At 47.2% G+C, this 22,188-nt stretch overlaps 1 protein-coding gene across 3 annotated transcripts in view; it reads right to left on the reverse strand.

Moving 5' to 3' along the window:
* Evi5l (ecotropic viral integration site 5 like) overlaps positions 1-22,188 on the reverse strand; it is a 41,190-nt gene that overhangs the window by 8,563 nt on the left and 10,439 nt on the right. For 2 of the 3 annotated variants that reach the window (XM_005366962.2, XM_005366963.2), the window contains exons 2-10: positions 14,924-15,108; positions 12,088-12,277; positions 10,872-11,096; positions 10,691-10,765; positions 9,955-10,080; positions 7,946-8,089; positions 7,634-7,723; positions 6,174-6,271; positions 6,024-6,084 (exon numbers count right to left, since the gene is read on the reverse strand). In XM_005366962.2, coding sequence (XP_005367019.1) covers positions 6,024-6,084; positions 6,174-6,271; positions 7,634-7,723; positions 7,946-8,089; positions 9,955-10,080; positions 10,691-10,765; positions 10,872-11,096; positions 12,088-12,277; positions 14,924-15,075 — 1,161 coding nt within the window. In that variant the 5' untranslated portion in view covers positions 15,076-15,108. The remainder of the gene's footprint in view (positions 1-6,023; positions 6,085-6,173; positions 6,272-7,633; positions 7,724-7,945; positions 8,090-9,954; positions 10,081-10,690; positions 10,766-10,871; positions 11,097-12,087; positions 12,278-14,923; positions 15,109-22,188) is intronic. The other variant, XM_013353717.2, reaches the window with a different exon arrangement.

Below are 22,188 nucleotides of genomic sequence, written 5' to 3' on the forward strand. Positions count from 1 at the left end.
TGTGTGTGTGTGTGTGTGTGTGTGTGTGTGTGTGTGTGTAAGGAGCAGTCAGCATCTACACTGTCCTCAGAAGTGTGTCTTAATCTTTCAAGAGCAAAGGCTTCTGTGTTTGGGGAGAAGCTGATGCCAGGCAGTGCTGACTACTTTTTGCTTTGGTCTTACCAGCCCCTGAGTTGAACTCTCTGGAACAAGCCCTCTCTCAGAACTGTGGCCTCCTGTGTTAAAGATGTAGGAGACTTTTGCTTTAATCATTGTCTCTGAGACAGGATCTCATACATTCCAGGCTGACTTAGAACTTGCTGTGTAGCCAAGGTTGCCTTTGTCTCCTTGATATTGCTCCTCCCACTTGAGAACTGAGATGGTAGGTGTGTACCATGATGCTGTGTATGGTGTGATGCCAGGGTGTGGACAGAACCCAGGGCCTATCCTGGGTTTAGAGACATTGCCTTGGTTATTATTCTCCTGCTTATTATATAGTATAGTTAGCTTTGAGCCCTAATCCTTCTATCTCCTGAGTAGGGGATTATAGAGGTGCATCATGCCATGTTTGGCTCTGCCTTCTATTCTGTGATGAGGAATTTAGGGTAAGTATCTGTGGTTTTAGGTTCCCCCATGACCCTCTAGAGAGCTGATGTATGCAGCTGTGTTGTAGCTAGCATCCTCAGCCTCTTGGTTATGAATACATGATTTGTATTAGTAGATAGCTGAGATGCCTACCTGGCTGTGAGGGTTGGGTTTAGTTGTCAACTTGATAAAATCTTGAATCATTTGGGAAGAGAATCTCAATGAAGGACTGTCTACATTGAGTTTGCCTGTGAACATGTCTGTAGGGGATTTTCTTGATCATCTTAATTGATGTGGGTGGAGCCAGCCCACTGTAGGAGGCACCATTCCCCAGGCAGGAAATCCTGAACTACAAGTGTGGAGAAATAGAGCTGACCAACATGCAAGCATCTCTTTGTTTCTGACTGGATGCCATGTGACCAACTGTCTTAAGCTCTTTCTGCTGTGACTTCCCTGGTCGCAGTGAACTGTAATCTGCAATTGTTAGCTACAATAAATATTTTTCTTGTCTTAAGTTTAAAAAACTTTTTTTTGAGAATTTATTTATTTTATGCAAAAACTAGAGAGACCAGAAGATCTCTTGAGATGGAGATATAGGCAGTTGTGAACACCGGTTCTCTTAACTGCTGGGCCATTTCTCCAGACCGCCTGTTTGTCAGAGTATTTTATCACAGCAGCAGAAATGAAGCTAGAACACTTGCTATGGGTTGGTTACACAGAATAGGTCCTGACTGATTCTGGGGGAGACACAGTGATAAACACCCAGAAAGCAACTGGAGCAAATAATGGATCTGATAGTCACTGACTCACATCATGTGTAAGGAAGCTGAGTCAGAGAAGCAGAGCCTCAGCCGAGCTTCTCAGCAAGGCTGGATCAGAACCGTTTAAGGCCAGGGAGGGTTGACTGTTTAAGAGACAGGGAAGCCTGTAACTCCTAGGTTGCTCTGTCCAAACGTAACTCAGCTGATCACTGCACCTAGCACCACCACCCACAGAGAAGCTTGGACAGGCCTGGCTGATGAGTCCTCTCTCTGCTGATTACCCAAAATGGAAAAAAGGAGGCAGAATGAATGAGGGGTATGTAGGGCTATACACTTGTCAGTTTACAAAAAAATTTGGAGTGGGGGCCTGGGGATATAGTTTAGTTGGTAGAATGCTTGCCTAGAATGCTTTAAGTCCCGGTTTCAATACCCAAGACCCTATAAACTGTGATTGCACACACCTCTAATCTCAGCATTCATGAGGTGGAGGCAAGAGGATCAGGAGGTCAAGATTATCCTTTGCTAAAATGCAGGTTTAGGTCATATACTTGCTCTATATGAGACCCTGTTTCAATTTTTTTTCAGTTGAGGATGATGGCACAGTAATTACAGTACTGAGGCAGGACTGCAGATATGAAGACAGCTTATAGTGGTGGCGCACGCCTTTAATCCCAGCACTTGGGAGGCAGAGGCAGGTGGATCTCAGCGAGTTTGAGGAAAACCTGGTCCATAAAGCAAGTTCCAGGACAGTCAGGATTGTTACACAGAGAAACTCTGTCTCAAAAAAAACCCCACTTAAAATAAATACATACATATATACATAAATAAAAGAAAAAAGAAATACAAACAATAAGTATGAGGCTGGGCATGGTGGCACATGCCTGCTATCCCAGTATTGGGGAGTCATGTTCAAGACCAGTAAGGACTGCATAGAAGACCCCATCTAAAACAAAACAAAAAACAAATCAAAGCAAACCAAAATAAAAAAAATCCTCAAATAAAAGTTTGCATTTGAGTATTTACATTTATATGTTTGTGTGTGCACATGCCATGGTCCTCCTGTGGAGAACATGCAGAAGTGAGGTCTCTCCTTCTACCATGTGGGTCCTGGGGATCAAACTTAGGTCATCAGACTTGGTGGCAATGCCTTCACCCACTGAGCCAACTTGCTGACTCTGAAAGTCTCTTGTTTTATGATGCTTCAGCATCCTGAGGCCTTGCTATCTTGGGAGAGATAATACATTTCAGAACTAACTAATTGCTAGATGGCAGGAGAGGATGTTTTCTTTCCAATACAAAAGCAGTAAGTCCAGAACCCAAGTTCTCAACCTTCTTTTACCTGAAGCTTACTAAATAGACACCACTCTTATCCTAATGGTCCAGTGCTGATATAAATACTAGGAGGAAGCTCCTTGAAGCTGAGAAAAATCACTCAAATTGCCTGCTTACAATGCCTACCCTGCCTGGCCCTGAGCCTGATGACACACACCTGCCCTGCTTTTATTCTTCCTTCCTGTAGAAAGTGTGTTGAAGGTTCTGGCCAGTGCTGCCTCCATGTTCTCTGACTGACATGTCCTGTTTTTTTCCTCTTGAAACAGAGTAACCAACTCTCTTTTCTTTCGTCTATACTTGTGTATGCGTATTTGTGTGTGTATGTACAGACATGTGTGTTTAAGCTCATGCCCTAGTGCACACAAACATATGGAGGCCAGAGGTCAGTCTTGTTTTTTTTTTTTTTGTTGTTGTTGTTTTTGTTTTTGTTTTTCGAGATAAGGTTTCTCTGTGGCTTTGGAGCCTGTCCTGGAACTAGCTCTTGTAGACCAGGCTGGTCTCGAACTCACAGAGATCCGCCTGCCTCTGCCTCTCGAGTGCTGGGATTAAAGGCGTACGCCACCATTGCCCGGCCAGAGGTCAGTCTTTAAATGATTTATTTTGAAATTATTACTTATTTACTTTAAGATTATTTTATTTATATTTTGAGAAAAAAGTCTCACTTTAAGCCCTGGGCTGGTCTGGAACTCACTGATATTAGTGTGCCTCTGCCTCCTAAGTACTGGGATTAAAGGTGTGTGCCACCATGCCTCCAGCCTGTTTTGTTCATTTGTTAAGACAGGGTCTCATGTAACCTAGGTTGGCCCCTAATTTGTCATATAGCTGAGGAAAACTCTGTACTCCTGTTCCTCTCAAGTCCACTTCATCAGTCCTGGGATGACAGGATTGTGACACCATGCCTGTGTTTGTTGGGACAGGGTCTTACTATGTAGCCATGGCTGGGCTAGATCTCATTATGTAGACAAGATTGGCCTTGAACATATAGATATCTGTCTGCTTTAACTGCCTGACAGAATTAAAAGCGTGTGCCATCATACCTGTTCCACTTTAGATTTTAAATACAGTTTCTCTCTGAAGCTGAAGCCCATGGATTTAGCTAGGCTGGCTGGACAATGAGTTCCATGAATTTGCCTGTTACTTCTCCTGATCCCAGGTTACAAATACACACCAACCTTGCTTGGCTGTTTCTGTTGGGTTCTAGGATGGCTGAACTCAGGCCTTCACTTCACTTGTAGACAAGCACTCTACAGAGGCATCCCCACAGCCTCACCTCTCCTCTTTTACTTAGAACTCGCCAATTTAGCTAAAGTTGCTCATTATCTGCCTGTCTCTGCATCTCCAGTGCTGGAATCAACAGAATACCACTACTACTACTGGCTATTTTATGTGAGTTCTGGGGATTGAACTCAGGTCCTCAAGCTTACACAGCAAGCACTTTACCCACTGAGCCATTTCCTTTGCCCTCTTTTTTTTTTCTTTTCCTTTTGTTCTGTGCTAAGGATAGAGCCCAAGAAATTGTGTATGCTGGGCAAATGCTCACCACTAAGCTACAGCTCCAGCCCCAATACACTCTTCGTTCAAAGGCAATTGTCCATGTCCTTATTATCTTGTCTTACCTGATTCAAACAAGTAAGGGTGGTTTTTGTTTTTTGTTTTGAGACAGGGTTTATCTGTGTAGCTCTGGCTGTCTTGGGACTCATCCTGTAGATCAGGGTGACCTCAAACTCAGAAATTCTCCTGCCTCTGCTTCCTGAGTGTGGGATTAAAAGTGTGTGTCACCACTGCCTGGCATCAAATCAGGATGTTTTAAAACAGACTAAAAGTGAAAGACCAAACTGCAGGACACCTGTGCCCTATGTGAAGGCATCCACCTGACTCTTCAAGGTCTCCGGGGAAATCTCAGGGGAAATTTTCAGTCTGGCCTGTGGCCCCAAGGGTCTTTAGCATTCTTGTCTTATTGCTGAGTCCTCACGGTCACCAGATGAGAGCAGGTCCCTTGTTTGCACACAGCAAGAACCACATTTTGGTCTTGTGCAACACTCAAGCTTCCTTCCTTGTAAACTGATTCACAAACTCAGGATAGAACACTTTCTGGACCCCTCAAGCTGGGCCAGGTGCTTCAGCTTGAAGGCACAAGTGAGAGGTGATCTGGATCATCTGCGTTCTGCCCCTGACTTTCTATAGGAGGTGGGAATGATGCCCACAAGGTTGATAGTACTAAGAATAGTGCAGCAAAAGCCCGTTTGCAGATGGGGACTCCAAGGCTCAGAGAGGTGAATTCACCTTCTAGGATCACACACCTGGTCCTTAGTGGGATACTAGTGCTAACCGTGTCGACTCATCAACTGGATAGGACAGAACCAGGTCTGTGCATGGATTTGTGTCCCTGTCTGTCTTCCATACTGGGTGGCAGGACCCTCATTCTTGGCCAGCCGGTTTTGGAGACCTGTAGCTAGTTGGTAGGTGGGGTAGGTGGGGTAGGTGGGGCCTCCCAAGGGTTAGCTGGGTCTGAGCCTTCCTCTTTCCCCTCTTCTAAGTCCTGCCCTGGACTCTATTTTGCAGGGCCTGGGGCTCCTTGGGGAGATATTGTGAGACTGTAGGTGCTCAAGAGTGCTTTCATCTGGGAAGCCACATCCTTGTTACTTAAGACCAGGTCTCTTCTTTGTTTCAATCAATGTTTGTTGGGTGAACAGCTAAAATCACATAAGGCATAAAGCAGAGGCTATCAAGAGGTGAGTTTGGGCTTAGAGACTTTGCGCACTCAAGAAACTGATTCTGATGGTCTGGCAAGTCAGCTGCTAGTGCATCCAGGACCCTCAGTGGGGGCCCATATTCTAGCCTACATATCCTGCTTTCCTGAGCTATTCTTCTCTTAGCCCCCAACTGCGAAGGCTCCCCTGTTCTCTCAACCTTCTGGGTGTTCTCCTGCCCACCAGGTCCATGTCTGCTACCCTAGGCCCCTTAGACTGGACTCCTGGACCTGAAGTGTCTCCAAGGCACATCTGGCTCTCTCTCTTGTATGATTATATCTGGAGTTCACACCACTTCAGTGATTTATTGACAGTCGCCCCATGACATGGGGGTTCAGGGGCCTGAAGGCAAGGAATTTTGACTGTCTTGTTTGTTTACTGTTGTGTGACCACCTCTTGGAACGTGCAAATTGGGACAGGCGCTCCCACGCTGGGCTGGCAGGTGAAGGAAAGGTCATGTCTGCAAGGGTCATCAGGAGCCTCAGGCTCGCTGCCCAGTTCAGCCCGTTCCACCCATGCGCTGAATAGGACTGCCCTCTAGCGGCCATCTCTGGAGTTGCGAGGGAAAGCCTCCAGGGCACCCATCTTTTCCCTCCCCCATGCCTCTGGAACTTACTTTGATCTCGATCTGCTCTTCCATCTCTTTACTCTTCATAGCTGCGTATTCCTTCTCCAGCCTGTGGGGACAGGGAGTAAGGTCACCGTGCCGGCCTCCCCGGGGTTGGGGAGGGATTCCCTCTCGGGATCTCCATTCCCGGGCACTGACCTCTTCATCTTTTTAGGGTTGTACTTGACCTGGTAAGCCTTGAGGACCAGCTTGTCCGGGCAGCTGTCAAACTGGTGGGGGATCACTCTCTGGAAGTACTGTGGGGACACAGGGAGTCACTGTCACAAGGGTCCTGACCATCGCGGTCTGTCTGAGAAGTCACTGTATCCTGCTACAGCCAGGAGCTTCCCCCTTTCAGCCCCTAGACTACGGACTTTGACTACTCAGCCGGCATTTGTAGTGCAAATGAATGACTGCAGAAGGAGCAGCTGGGGGAGACCGGAAGGTCTGCCTTCCCAGGATGCCTTTGGGGGAAACTTGAGAGAATCAGGCTCAGGACTGGGTGTGTGTGGGGGGGAGGGGGGTATCAGCTTGGCTAGTCGTCCTAGCCTGACCTGACTTGTGTCCCTGGAGTCAACAGTAAAAAAAGAGTTTGAGCCTCAGAGCCCAGAGTGGAAGGAGAGAATCGTGAGTATTATGATCTAACCATTTGCCATGGGTTCTTCTCCCTCTTTCTTCCTCTCCCCAATCCCCACATTAACAACGATAATAAATAAAGTTAAGTTAAAAACTATCACGCTAGAGGACCTTTTGAAGGCAGGGCTGGGATGAAAGGGGTCTAAGCATGGGGAAACCTTCCTCAGGAAGGGGGTAGACAAGCCCAGTGGACAACAGGTCCTGTTCCTCCGCCCAGCTGGCCCCCTCAGGCAGTCTTGGACAATGGATGCCCGTGTTCACAGAAACAACTGTGGCTTTTGTGTATTCTTTCCTGAAGCACCAGCTGGAAGATGCTGGGAGGGGGTAGGAGCCTGTGTGATAGGAAACCATGGTGAGGGGAAAGCTGGCTTCTGCTCTAGCATACTGTGCCAGGGGCAGGCCCAGTCAGGGAGGGGCAGGGTAGGAGGCTACCCCAAGCAAGATGCTGGTTCCCTCCTTTGCCCCCCAGGATGAGAGATGGGATCAAACCATATGTAAAGTCTCCCATTTCAGCCAGGGTTAATTTGCAGGCAAGCTTTGGAAACTTGCAACAAGTGGGCAGGAAAGAGTGGATAGGACCTCCCCATCAGTTGAGTGCTGGCCTCCCTTTCTTCCCAGTGCTAGCTAGTTTGCTGTCTCTGGCTGTCTCTGACAGAGCCTGGGTTCCTCAGGAAGGCCTCAGGAATAGCAGAAAGGATCCCAGATGCTCAGGAATGACTTCCATTGGGAAGCCAGGGTCTCATAACTTAGAATCTTGTAGAGTTCAGGTTATCCTTGAACTTCTGATCCACCTGCCTCTACCTCCTGAGTATTGGAATGCCTGTTTATGTAGTGCTAGAGATGGAACCCAGGACTGCATGCACGATAGACAAGCACTCTACCAACCAGCCTTATCTTCAGTTCCCTTCTGGTCATAAGGAAGGTTTCCTGGGCCTGTCACCTCTGGTAGAGGCGGTCTCACCTTCCCAGACATCCTGACTCACCTGAGACATGCCCTCCATGTCCAGTTGCATCAGCTCTGTCTGGTTCACTTGAAGCAGAGCGAGGCCGACTCGGAACACAATCTCCAGTCCCTGCAAAAGCAATCATAGCCCGTGAACCTTCAGTTCTCCCACCCGAAGGCCCCTGTCCTCCCATTAGTGAGCTTCCTATCCTCCCACCGGGAAGCTCAGACCCTCCTCACACCCTAGCCCTTCTTTTGTCCAGTTGATTGGTTATGATTCTTTCTTGGGGAGGGATGTGACTCCTTCCACATGCAGAGTGGAGTGGGCAGGGGTGCCCTATGGGGCACTCACCTCATACATAAAGATGTCAAAGACCCGGGTGGCAACAGGCAGGGGGAAGGTGGTAAGGAAAAGTGTGAGGAACCAGGATGATGCATACATGGATGTGTGGAAGCTCTGTGATCGGAAGTGGGTGTTCAGGTCCGGAAGCTGCTCCTGTGTGGGGAGGGAGAGGCTGGTGGGCACGGGGAAGGAGGCATTGAGCCTCAGTGCCCCTCACCTCCAAGGAGCATTTGGGGACCCATCCTGGGAAACCTAGGTCCCCCTTAGTCTTTTTCAGCTGGACTGAACCGTTGAGTGACATGGGGATGAAAGCAGGGCTTGAGAAAATGCCTGTCAAAGTGCCATTGACTTCCACTTCCGGCTGCTAGACAGTAGCAGACCACTGGGGAAACTAGCTAGAGAAGGTGTCAGAGCTTAGGAGCTTATTCCTTGAGCCAGTGACTCTGTGCTATAGATGCACATCTGCTTGGCTCTGTAAATCTTAGGCTGTGAAGGTCTTAGGTATTCCAGCCTGGGTCGTTTTCTATTTGTGGGTATGTGTGTATCTGTTCATATGTGTGTGCACGTGTAAGGGTGTGGTGTGTAGGTCAGAGGTTGATATTACTATCTTCTTTGGTTCAGTGTCTCACTATATGGCCCTAGATGTCCTGGAACTGGCTAATGAATTCACAGGGGTCTGATTGCCTCTGCCTCCTAAATGCTGGGATTAAAGGCATCCATATCCAGTTGTTGCTACCTATTTTTTGGTCTAAAAGCAAGTTCCAGGACAGCCTACAGAGAAACCCTGTCTCAAAAAAGAAAACAAAAGTATAACAACAAAAAAATGTGTGCACCACCATGCCCAGCTATGAAGTTTCTTTTCTTTTTGTGGGGTAGGGAAGTATATTGGGGATTAAACCTAGAGTCTCACAAATGCTAGGCAAGCCTGCTACCCCAGCCCTCTACATTTATTTTTGTAGGTGCCTGACCTCCTGTCTGTGTGACTATCAACTCCTATGGAGCTCTACTCCCCTGTCCTCAGAACCTAAAAGAGGGGGCCTTCACGGATAACTCACTGGGGGCACAGTTTTCTTGCCATGGGCTCCTTTCTGTAGCTGGCCAGTATGTATAAGAATGGTGCGTGCATGTGTGTGTGTGTGCAGCATAAGCACTTAGGTTCTGTCTGCCAGCCAGGAGTGAGCCCTGTGGGGGTTGCTATTTATAAATGGAGACGTCTGTAGCTTCTCCGTAATCAGCAGAGGCAGGCAGACAACACTTTTTCCTCCTTCCACCACACCCTTAGCACATGGAGCCAGACCTCTTCCTCCCACTCTGCTTTAGTGGTTCTGGGAGCCTCTTTCAGAGTCAAGGGGCTCTGTCCTGGGTAGCCTTGTCCCTCCCAGCAGGCTCCAGGAATGTGTTCTTTCATCTCCGGGGGACAAGACAGGAGTCCCTTTCTGAGCCTCCCTCTCCCTCCCTCCCTTCCTTCTGTTCTTCCTTCTCTCTCTTCCCATGTCCCCTCAGAAATAGGGATTGAAACCAGGACTCTTACACATGCTAAGCAAGTCCTCTACCAAAGACACGTGCTCCAATCTCCCAGCTCTTAGATTTTGAAACAGACCCTCACTAAGTAGCCTAGGGTGGCCTTGAACTTGTTATCCTAAAATCTCATAAACCCAAGCATTAGGATCAAAGTGTGTATCTCCTTGACAGGCTCCAGGGACATCACCTCTGCCACCTCTTTCCCTGACCCCCTTTCTCTTTCAGATAGGGTCTCATGAAACTCAGGCTGGCTGTGAAGCTATGCAGTTGAGACTGACCTTGAATTTCTGATCCTCCTGCCTCAACCTCTCAAGTCCAGGGATGACAGATGTGTACTACCACGCCCAGTTTATAAAGTGCTAGCGATGGAGCCCAAGGCTTTATGCATGATAGGCAAATATCCTACCAACTGAGACACATTTCCAGCTCCCAAGGGTGATTTCTCAGGCCTAGCATTTCCAGTTTGGGGGCTTTCTGGAGATATCTGGCCTGCTTACCTGTAGCATGTACTCAAATTGGTAGATACAGAGTCCCAGCTCAGCCATACTGGGCTTGAAGAGCTCCCGCAGCCGGTACTCCTGCATCAGTCGCACGAACACACAGAACGCTTCCTCCTCAGGCATCTGGAGGGACCAGCAGTGTGTGTGTGTGTTGAGCCACAGAAGGGCATACTCGGACTCTGGACTGTGACATGGTACACAGGGGCCGGTTTCTGTCCCACTTATATTTATTGTTCCTATACCTGGCTACTGGGACCCATCCAATAAACCATAAATATGGTCAGTACCATGCACTGATGGAAAACCCATAGCTGATGTTATTGCGAGGGCCGCTGGCAGGAAACAATGGAACTGTACCTAAACCTTGCTAGTAGTGCCCCAGTCTCATCTACCTGGTCGGGACACCCCCACTCACACCTAAGTGTCTTTCTCCCTGTCCTGTGCCTTCTGGAGTCCCTGAGCCCCCAGAAACACCTACATCCTTGACCTATAGTTCTTCCCTGTCCAACTGTTCCTTAAGTCCTGTCCTTGTCCTGGATGATACAGTATCAGGACCCAAGGCAGCACAAGTGCCTAACCCCACTGTATCCATCCACTGGGGGCTTAGTCTGGCCTTTGTCGGAGGTCATAGTGAGCTGGCTGCTGAGGAAGGCTCTGGCCCTAGGAGGTCACTGGATATAGGGAAATCTCTTGTGCCCATTTCTTGGAGATGGACCCCAGGACGGCCACGTACCTGCATGAGGAGTAAGCCCACAATGAAGGCACTGCCCTGGCAGTAACCCACCTCCCGATCAACCAGGGAGTATGCCTGGAAGGGAAAAGGTTGTGTGAATGCAGGGTTCTCACCAGCCCCCACAGAGCCATCTCAAGTCGGGTTGTTGCTAAGGTGGCTAGAGCCAATGCTGGGGTCTCACCTTCATGACGTTGAAGAGGACTTCTTGGCCCAGGCTGTCCTGGCCTTTGAAGAACTCATGCTCTGGGTAGGTGCGAGCAATGTCCCTGCGGATCAACTTCTCGCATGGTGAGGACATCTTGAGTAGCTCTGAGTACTGGTTCTTGACAGGCATATCTGTGGCACTGCACAGGAGCTGCCAAACGATGGCCCGAAAGTGATGTGGGATGCCCTTCCGGATCAGCTCCTGTTATGGGGAGAGGTGAGGTAGGGAGAGAGGCCAGGGCTGGCTTTGCCCCATGCACTGCAGCCTTCCCAAGGCCAACCCAACCCATGCTTTTAGAATGGTACAGAGGACATCTGAGTCACTCCTTAGCTAATCATGGTGCTGACTGGGGGCTCCCCATCCTTCAGTGACTCCTCTATCACAAAGCTAAAAACTCAATTCCATGCCTAGTTTCTGTTTGTGTGTATATTCATATATATGTGCATGCGTGTACGTGGAGGTCAGAGGTCAGGCTCAGTTGTCATTCGTCAGAGGTATCTGCCTTGGTTTTTGTTTTGTTGTTATATTTTAAATTGCATTTATTATTTATTTAGTGTGTGTGTGTGTGTGTGTCTGTGTGTGTGTGTGTGTGTGTGTGTGTGTGTGTGTGCAGTATATACCACAGCACACATGTGGAGGTCATAGAACAACTTCCATCTGCATTTGAAGGAATTGATTTCCTCCTATCATGTGGGACCTGAGGATAATCAGATTGTTAATCTTGACAGCAAGTACCTTTACCTGCTGATCCACAGTGTATTTTGAGACAGGGTTTCTTACTAGGTTGGGGCTTGTCCACTGGGCTAGGCTGACTGACCAGAGAACTCAAGGGATCTGACTGTCTCTGCCTCCCTAGTGCTGGGATTACAAGCATGTGCCAGCATGCTCATCTTTTTACAGGTGCTGGGAATGAACTTGAGGTCTTCAAGCATATACAGCAAGCACTTTAGAGATGGAGGTATTTCCCCAGCACCCATATTGTTTTTAAGCCATTGGCTTTTGACACAAACTTTCACTATGCAGTACAAACTGGCCTTCAACTTGCAAGCCTCTTGCCCCAGTGTCCTGAGTGCGGGGGTCATAGGTATTCGCCATCACACCAGAACAGAAAGCAAGCAAACACAAAGACCTCTGCCATCCTGCCCCTTCTCTCCTGCCCCTGTGTCCCATCTGCACATCTGTCTCAGGCTACCTTGAGTAGCTTCTCCTTCCTCCTCCGCCACTCTTCCCACTCATTGGCAATGCGGCCCCAGAGAATCCATGTGTCCTCCTCCAGGTGGCTCAGGTTAGAGGAGGCTGAGGAGCTGGATACCAGTGAGGAGCCGCTGTTCCTCCGGGAGCCATTCATGGAGCGCATGGACTTGGAGTCTGCTTCCAGGAGCCTGGGCAGGAAGAATGGGAGAGAGGAGGTCAGAAAATTCCAGTTAGTCGTCCTGGACTAGGGCCCTCCGGAGTGCTTGACCTCTTAGACTGGATCCGTGTTGCCTTCCTTTCTTTGAGAACTTTTATCTCTGTATGTGCATGTGATGTGCATATCGGTGCATGTGGAAGCCAAAAGAGAGCTGGAGTGACTGTGAGCCACACAATATGGGCATTGGGAATTGGATTTGGTCTTCTGAGAGAGAGCAGCAAGTGTTCTTGACTGCTGAGCCATTTCTCCAGCCCCCTTGCTGCATTTCTTGCTAAGTGACCTTAGCCAGTGACCTAACTTCCCTAGCCGTGGTGCTTATCTACTGGCTCTTGGAAAGCCATTTGTGTGTTCTTCTTCTGTACCAAGCACTGGGCTGAATGTGTTTCTGTCATCTCGTTCTCAGACCAACCCTGCACAGCAGATTTATTTAGGGATGGTCTACATTTTAGAGAGGTGCTCAGAATGCAAGTTCTGACTGAGGGCAGTTACAGAGTGCCAAGGACACTGGGGTTGTAGTAACCATGCCCTTTTCTTTTTCCTTCCTTCTCTTTCTTTATATGCACATGTATGCACATGTGCATGGCTGTTCACATGCATGTGGAGGCTGGAGGTCAACCTTGGATACTGCTCAGGAATCCATATTATTATTTGGAGACAGGGTCTCTCATGAACTTGTACCTCTCCAATTAGGCATGGGTGGCTGGTTAGTGAGCCTCAGGAATCTGGCTGTCCCTACCTCCTGGTTGTTGGAATTACAAGCATGTGTCAGCATTCAGTATGACTACCTTTTCTTTTTTCTTTCTTTTCTTTCTTTTCTTTCTTTCTTTCTTTCTTTCTTTCTTTCTTTCTTTCTTTCTTTCTTTCTTTCTTGTTTTTTTTTAAAGACAGAGTCTCACTATGTAACCCTGGCTGTCCTGGAACTCCCTATGTAGACCAGGTTGTCCTCAAACTCATAGAAATTCACCTGCCTCTACCTCCTGAGTACTGGGATTAAATGCTTGTATGACTAGTTTTTAATGTGGATTCTGGGGATTACATTCAAGGACTTTACAAATAAAACTATCTCTCCTCCTTCCTTCCTTCTTTTTTATTAAAAAATAAGTTTTCTTCTCCTTCCTCCTTCTCCCCCTTCTCATTATGATTATGATTATTGGTTTTTCAAGACAGGGTTTCTCTGTGTACCCCTGGCTGTTCTGGAACTCGCTTTGTAGGTCAGGCTGGCCTCAAACTCAGGGATCCACCTGTCTCTGCTTCCCGAATGCTGGGATTAAAGGTGTGCACCACAATACCCAGAGTAATTCTTATTTTTAAATATTTCATTTTGTTTCTATTCTAGGTCTTTTGCCTACATGTCTGAGCACCATCATTATATGCTTGGTACTCAAAGATCAGAAGAGGGAATTCAGTTAGCTGGAACTGGATTTACAAATAGCTGTGAGCCACCATGTAGTTATTGGGAATTAAACCCATCGTGGAAGAGCAACTAGCTAGGTTTTTAACCACTAAGCCGCATCTTCAGCTTCCCTCCTGCTATTATTTTTTTTTTAATGGAGATTGAATTTAGGGACCTATACATTCTTGGTGAGTGTTCTACCATTGATAACTCTAGCCCTTTATTTTAAAACAGGATCTCGTTACAAAGCCCAGGCTGGCCTCAACCTCTTGATCTTTCTCCTATAGCCATTTATGTGCTGGGATGTTAGGACCTTTTATTACACCTTTGACAGCTTTATAGACTCTGGATAGATGGAAGGACTAGATGGTCCCTCCTAGGGCTAGGCTGTTATTAAAAACAGGAAAGGCACACAAGCTTGTGAATGAACTTTCATATGCAAATCAACCAATCCAGAGTCCACACCCTAACCACTTCCTCCGCCAAGCTTTTACACCAGGGCTGAGGAGTATCCAGCAGCTAGGGACAGACCTCTAGCCAGCCAGAGCTAACTGAAATGCTTCACTCACTCCTGCCCTTGGAAACCAACACAAAGGTTCTTGCCAGCATTTTCCCTCAGGCTCTAGTCTGCCTCCTGACTGACAGGTTGTTTCTTCTCCTCTTGGAAACTGTAAGTAATAAAGTACCTTTTTATGGCCAATGTCTTCAGATCTGCTGGATTCATTTCATTTCTGAGTAATGATATGAGCCCAGGGTTGTGGCTCAGTAGTAGAGCCCCTGCCTAGAATGTCTCTGTGAGGGGCTGTGGGCATGATTCTGTGGTAAAGCATTCCTCTAGAATCCCCCAGTGAGGGTCTGGGAATATGGCTCAGCAGTAGAGGTCCTGTCTGAAATCCCCCAGGGAGGGGATTCTACAGACAGAAAACTCAAAGACACCCCTCCCCTGCCACCCCAAACAAAACAAAACCAAACCTCTAAGACAGGGTCAGCTTTAACCTCTTCCTTCAAAAATGGCTTTGTAAATGGCAGCCAGATTCATCTGACCTTTTGAAATGTAGGTTTCCTCTTCTGGATGAGGGACCCAATTTATTGAGCCCGGATAGCAAGGATGAAAGAGAAACCCTTCTTTCAGCATCTTGTGGTAGCTGTAACTGTATAGCCCAGGTTCATCTTTCAGTGTGAAGGTTGGGAACCCAGGAACCAGCCTTCCTCCTCCTCACTCACCGGTTCTGCTCTTCGAGCTTGGCCAGCAGTTCGAGCTCATCTGGGCTGAGGTTCTCAGAGTCAGAAGTTGGGGAGCAGGTGGGTGCTGACAGCGCCTCCTGAGATGAGGAGTCAGGACTCAGAGTGGGACTCGCCATGGTGGGCAGACTCATCAGCCAGGAGGGGACGCAAGGTTATAGCTCTGTCTGGGGTTAGAGATACATGTAGTTAGCATTGGTGGATGCCTGCCTTGGTCTGTCAGCTCTGGGCCAGCAGAGTCTGCCTGCTCACCCTGAGAACACTCTATCGTCCCAGACTTCCCACTTTCATCTGTACCAGTCGTACCATAGACTCTGTGCTGCAACCTATCCAACAGTCCAAGATCAGATCCAGCAGTAGGGCCTGGGCCAGAGGCTTCCTGTCACTGGAGGTCCCAAGGATCCTATGTGAAACTTCAGGGATACAGAATCCCATGTTCTGGTGACCTTTTCTGACTGTGTTCTGCCCTCTGCAGTGGCTTGCCTTGGGAGCATCATGGTGGCATTTGACTTGCCCCATCTCATCAAGAAGAGTGTGCTGCTGGCTCAGATGAAGCAGTTACTCTCCACTGTTAATTGTCTGGTGTCAATGGCTGGAACAATAATGTCTCCTTGGCTGGGAAGCCAAGGCCACTGACACCAAAGTGCCAGGAACCAGTGCACTAAGTGGATACACAGTGGGGCTGAAGGTTCAGAGGGGACATCCTGATCTCAGTATCTACAGGCCAGGGCTTCTTTCCTACTTTTCCTGGGGTCATCTGCTTAGCTTTCTGGGGGCATCTGAGGATTCTTTCTTTTCCTTCCTTCCTTCCTTCCTTCCTTCCTTCCTTCCTTCCTTCTTTCCTTTCTTTTTTTCTTTCTTTTCCTGCTTGTCTGGTGATAAAGACAAATGCTCCTCAGGCTTGGGAAATAGCTCAGTTTATAAAGAATGTGCCACATAGGCCTGAAGACCTGAGTGAGTTAGATCCCAAGACTCACGTGAAAATGCTGATATGGTGGTGTGTCTCAGTTCTGGAGGGAGAGTGGCAGGAAGGTCCTTGGGGTGCACTGACCAGCCAGCCTAGCTAAATTGTTTAATTTCAGACTACTAATAGATCCTGTCTTTTTTAAAAAAAAGGTGATGACCTGAGTAATGGCTCAGTGCTCTTCCAGAGGACCTAAGTTTGGTTCCCAGCACCCACATCAAGTGGTTCACAACTGCCTGTAACTCCAGCTCCAAGGGATTAGATTCCTTCTTCTGGCCTTCAAGAGCAGGCAAATACATGATACACATACAAAATTAAAATGTAAAAATAGATATAAAGTAGATAGATAGTGGACAGCTGCGATTGTCCTCTGGCCGCCACATGCACACTCACTCACTTGTGTAACTCTATACACATATAAAAATGAAACAATGAAAGCTGTAGGCTCGTATAAAGCCAGGTGTTTGAAACCTGGCTCTTTGTCAATGAGATATGTAATTTTAGGCCAGTTACTGAGCTTCTCTGGTCTCTAGAGACTAGGATGCATTAAGACCAGTCTCAAAGGGTAGCTGTGTATAGCATGTGTAAAGCATGCTATGTACAGCATATGACATGTCTGTCCATCAATGTTGGCTGCTATTATCTCTCCTGAGACAGTGACTGGAAGTCTTTCTGAGAACTGGAGTTCCTAGGGTCTGCTATGGCATGAAGGGGATTGGAGGCAGAGTTGGCATTTCCCTGGTAGGGAGCATTTCTGGGTCAGAAAATGCATTGGAATGGTCTGTGGAAATGCTTAGTGGATAAAACATACATCAGTGAAGACATGCGTTTGGAAGTCTACAATTTACCTAACACTAACATGGTAGCACATACACTTTTATAATCTCACTCCTCCCAAAGTGGGATGGGAGGCAGACAAGGAGAATCCCTAGCAACTTGTAGGCCAGCTAGTGTGGAGTACACAGTGGCCACCAACAGGAGACCCTGACATCCACAGTTTTCCTTAAAATCTCCAAATACAGATCATGTACTCACACACATGAACATGTACACACACACACACACACAAATACACACAAATACAGATGGCACACGAATTAAAAATAAAAAAGGCAAAGGCTCTGGGAGGGAAGGCAGAGGCTGGGAACATGTTACTAGCTGTATTTTCTCTTTTGAGGCCAGCCAGTATGCAGGGTCTGAGAACATGGAGATTCCTGGGGCTGTGGAGGCAGGAAGAAATCTCTGCTCCAGCTTGATTACATAGCATGGTACCTTCACACCTGGACAGTGGGGAAGAGAAAATATGAGAAGAACACTGCTCACCCATCTGCACGGAGCACCTTCCTAGTCCCTAGTCAACTCCAGGGTTCCCAGGTCAGGTGGACTTCACCCTCGCCATGAGTTTAGTCATGAGCCTTTCTCCATTGATGCTCTCTCTATTGTGGGTGGGGCTCTGGGTTTCATAGCTCTCATTTCATCTTGTGAGGATCTCAGAATTTTCCCTCCTCGGGAACTTGGCTTCCTACAGGACCTGTGATCCAGGGTCTATCTCCATCCCTGAGTACTTCCCAAATCTTTTTGGGATGAGAGTACTCTGGAACTTGGTTTTCCTCCCCCTCTCTCTGTGTATACTTGCATGTGGAGGCCTGAGGTTGATGTCAGAAATCATCATTGATCACTCTTCCACCTTATTAACAGGCAGGGTCTGTTAATCAAAGCTTAGGCAGACTACCACCACCCGGCATTTCTGTGGGTTCTGGAGATTGGAACACCAGTCCTAAACTGTATAGTAGAGCCTTTAATCCCTTCCAGGCCAGGGTTATAGGTTTCTGGGAGTGCCAGGCTGGCTGGGGATCCTAAAGATTTTCAAGCAGTTGTAAACTGCTGAACCAGGAGTTAAAAGTTACTAATTACCAAGGGAGAGACAGGGGCTGCTATAGGACCTCCTGCAGTGTCAAAGTCTGTGGTTAGACAGGCTGTGACCACAAAGTGCTGAGGCAGAATGACCTTTCTAGGCAAGACCAGCCTCAGGATTGGGAAAACACTGAAGAGGCAGTGGATGCAGGACGAGGACTCTAGAAGTACTGCTGGATTTGGGGAGCATCGAGAGCTCAGGGCAAGCGCACCTATGGGTAATGAGGTAGACTGGGACTACCCAGTGTCTGATAAACAGAGAGGGCCCAGCCTTAGGGTGGGCTCCACCTTGCTCTCCTCATTCATCCTCCCTCCCACACAGACTTTCACACACATACACACACTCTGATAAATACATATTCACACACATTCATACACATAGTCTCACATATACACACATAAATATCGACACATACACAACACAGACACACATACTCAGATTTATACTCTTGGGGTACATAAGTATTCCTTCACACTCAGACATACCGCATATGCACAGGCTACTTGTCACTCAAACATATTCTCTTGAAGTTCATCGATATTCACGCTCCTCAGCTCTGTGGCCTGTGGCACGGCTGGTGGAATTCTCTTGTTAGTTTAATGGAGGTGGGAAGACCCACTGTGGGTGGGACTATTCCAAGAGAGTGAATGAAGCACTAGAGCCCTGTCTCTCTGCTTCCAGATTGCGAACGCAATGCGTCCCCTGAATCTCTGCCGCTGTGACTACCCTGACATGATGGAGTGACATGAAACTGTGAGCCAGAATACATTTATTCTCCCGAAGATGCTTTTGTCGGGATATTGTGTCATAACAAACAGAAAGTAAGACAGTAGTCCAGGTTGGCCTCAAGCTTGTGATCCTCCTTCAGCCTCCTGAGTACTAGGTATCACAGGTGTCAGCCACCGCATCTGTCTCAGGGCTTCTGAAGCTGAGTCAGAGCAGAGGGCTGGGAAAAGATAGTGCTGGTGGGCAAGGATTGTGAGGGATAGAAAAGCCCAGATGTCAAGTGTCTCTGAGTTCCTTTCCCTTCTCCCTCACTGGCATTTGGGCGCTGCTGGCCATTCTTTCTTTTCTTGAAATTCTCTCCTATCTAGTTACTAAGAAATGCGCTCTGTTTATCTTCTCACCTCTCTGGCTAGGACATCCTAGTCACCTGTGTGTCACCTCTCCTTCCATCACTGTGCAGGGCTTCTTGTAGCCTGGGCTGGCCTCAGACACACAATGAGCTAAGGATGCCTTTGAATTCCTGATCTTGCTGTCTTCATCTCTAAATGCTAGGATAACAGCTTCTGCATAAGCCTTGCCTGATTTATGCAGGGATGGAATCCAAGGTTTGTGCATGCTAGGCTGAGCTAATATTCCTGGTGCACTTAGAGTTTTAATTTTATTTTTTAAAGATTAGTTTTCTGGCTGGGTAGTGTTGGCAAATGCCTCTAATCCCAGCACTTGGAAGACAGAGGCAGGCAGATCTCTGAGTTCAAGGCTAGCCAGGTCTACACAGCAAATTCCAGGACAGCCAGGGCTATACACAGAGAAACCCTGTCTTGAAAAACCAAAGATTCTCATTCTCTCTCTCCTCTCTCTCTCTCTCTCTCTCTCTCTCTCTCTCTCTCTCTCTCTCTCTCTCTCTCTCATACACACACACACAGACACACACACACGCATATGTGTGTGTGTTTTTCTTTGTGTGAATGTTTATTGCTTATATGTCAGTGCACCACACGTGTGCCTAGCGTCCTTGAAGGTCAGAAGGCAGCACTGCATTTTCTTGAACTGGAGTTAAGGATGGCTGTGAGCCACCATATGGGTGCTCTTAACCATGGAGTCATCTCTCCAGCCCTCCTCTCAGGGTTTAACCTAGCTAATACAGGTGAAACTCTCACTTTTTCTTTCTACCAGGGGCTAGCCAAGATTGCCAGCTGGCCCTCAGTAGCTCCATCATTCCCCAGATCCTTCACAAGACTTGGTGGCCCTCTACAATAAGGCAGGAGTCTTCCTGGTAAGAAACAATCACCCAAACTATCTAGATAAGATCCAGGTAAGTGCCTGGAATGGGAAAACAGCCAGTTTCTCAAAGTAAAGAGCTACAGTAGGATCCAAGTTTCCCCACTAGAGGTCTACCCAAGACAGCTAACGTATCCACCCATACAAGTATACACACGAGTGTTCATAGCAGTACTGCCCACAGTAGCTACAAAGCACAAATGATGCAAGTGTTCATCAAAAGATGACACTTCAACAAAACATACACTGGAGTTTTGTTGAAGCCACAAAAGGAATGATACACTGTCATATTCTATAACATGGACAAACCTTAAAAAAAAAACTTATGTTCAGTGAGAGAATCCAGTTACAAGTAGTATGTTTCCACTTACAAGAAATATGCAGATTAGATGAATCTATAGTGTCAAGAAATGGATTAGTGCTTTCCAGGGGCAGAGACAGAAGAGGAAGTAGAAGAAGTGCCTACAGGGTAAAGGCATCTAGAATTAGATAACGGTGATGGCTGTACAACACTATGCATATGATAACTTTAGGTGGATGACTTTTATGTTGTATGAATTACACCCCAATCAAAAGGTGTAATTAGGATGCAAATGAGCTAGCACAGAAGATAGGCAGCAGGGCCTGGTGGTGCAGGTCTGTAATCTCAGCTATTCAGGAGGCTGGTATAGGAGGACCAGAAGTTCAAGGTCAGACTGGGCTGAAGAGTGAGTTTAATACAACATAGTGAGACCCTGTCCCCCCCAAAAAAATTAACTGGGAAACCATGCATAATGGCCCATGCATACCATCATAGCACCTGGGTGTCTGAGGCAGGAGGATTACAAATGCAAGAGAAAAAAGAAAACAACAACAACCTCCCCCCAAAACAAAACAAAAAAAAAAAAAAAAAAAAAGGAAGAGGACTGAACACCACAAGGAGTAGAATAATTCTGTAGTAATCAGAGCCTTTTTTTCAGGGCCTGTGGGTGAGGGTGGGATTTTAGAAAGGTTCCTTTGACCTACTACTAAAGAAGCTAACGTATTCTTTCTTCCCCTTCCCTCTCTAGTCTTTGTTTTTTTTGTTTACAGGCATCATCATCATGCCCAATTTTGTATAGTGCTGTGGGCAGAGCCCAGGGACTGGAGTATGCTGGATGAGCAATCTGCTAGTTGAGCTGCAGCCCTGGTTCTGGCTGAGAATTCCTTTTCCCCCCAATTAAAACATTTAATTCATTATTAGTGGTGTATATGTGTCTGTGTCATGGAGGTTCAAGGACCATTTGTGAGAATCAGTTCTGTGCTCCCACCATGTGCGTCCCTGGGACTGAACTCAGGCTGTTGGGCTTGCTGGTAAGTGCTTTTCCCTACTGAGTCATCTCTCCAGCTTTGAACATTCTTTTTTCATTATTAGGTTCATTTTATGAGTATGAGTGCTTGGCCTGGATGTATGATTGTGCACCTGCTGCCTGTGGATGTCAGAAGAAGATGTTGTATTCTCTGGCAATGGAGTTAAGGATGGTTGTAAGCCATCAAGTGAGTGCTGGGAACTGAACTCTGATAGAGCAACAAATGTTCTTAACCCTACCTTAAGCATACTTATTATGAAATCTTTCTGTCAACCTTGTTCTGCCATCCTGAATTTTTTTCTTTGAAAATACTCTCCAACCTCAGCTCATATACATATCCTCCCAATATACGTGTGTGTGCATGCATGCACAGGATGGGGGGGGTTCATATACAATAGGATTCATGCAGAGGTTGATGTCAGGTTTCTTCCTCAATTGCTCACATTATAGAGAGAGGCAGGAATTCTCCCTTGGACCCAGAATTCATCTACATTGGTAGCCTATCTAAACAGCTTGGATTACAGGCAGCCCAGAACACCCACCAGGCATTTAGGTGGGAACGTGGGATCTGATATCCGGTCCTCACACTTACGCGAACAGCTTTAACCACTGAGCTGTCTTCCTAGCCCCTAACACACATTCTCTGGCAATGGCTTCTGTCCTTGCCTGCCCTATAAGTTTATGAACAATGTGAGGCCAACGCTGTATCTTATTTTTCTGCTCTAAGTCCTTAATATACTATTAGCATTTGGCAGGTGCTCAGTCAACATCTGTCGAGTGAAGGAAGAAAAAAATTCCCATGTGGTTCAGCTAGGTGATCAGAGTGAGCAGCAACAGTAACCTTACAAGGATATCACACGGCCTTGACATGAGTGATGGGGAGGGGTGCTTCAATTCTGTGTTTTTTCTCCACTGAAGTCATTGTCCTATTCTAACCATGAGAAGAACTCCAGGCAGGTATTGATGTAGGGACAGTGCATGAAGTATCAAAAAGGACTCTTCTCTGTCAATGCCATCAAAAGCAAGGGCATTATTA

Source organism: Microtus ochrogaster, unplaced genomic scaffold (genome assembly GCF_000317375.1).
Source record: "Microtus ochrogaster isolate Prairie Vole_2 unplaced genomic scaffold, MicOch1.0 UNK15, whole genome shotgun sequence".
Lineage (NCBI taxonomy): Eukaryota > Metazoa > Chordata > Mammalia > Rodentia > Cricetidae > Microtus > Microtus ochrogaster.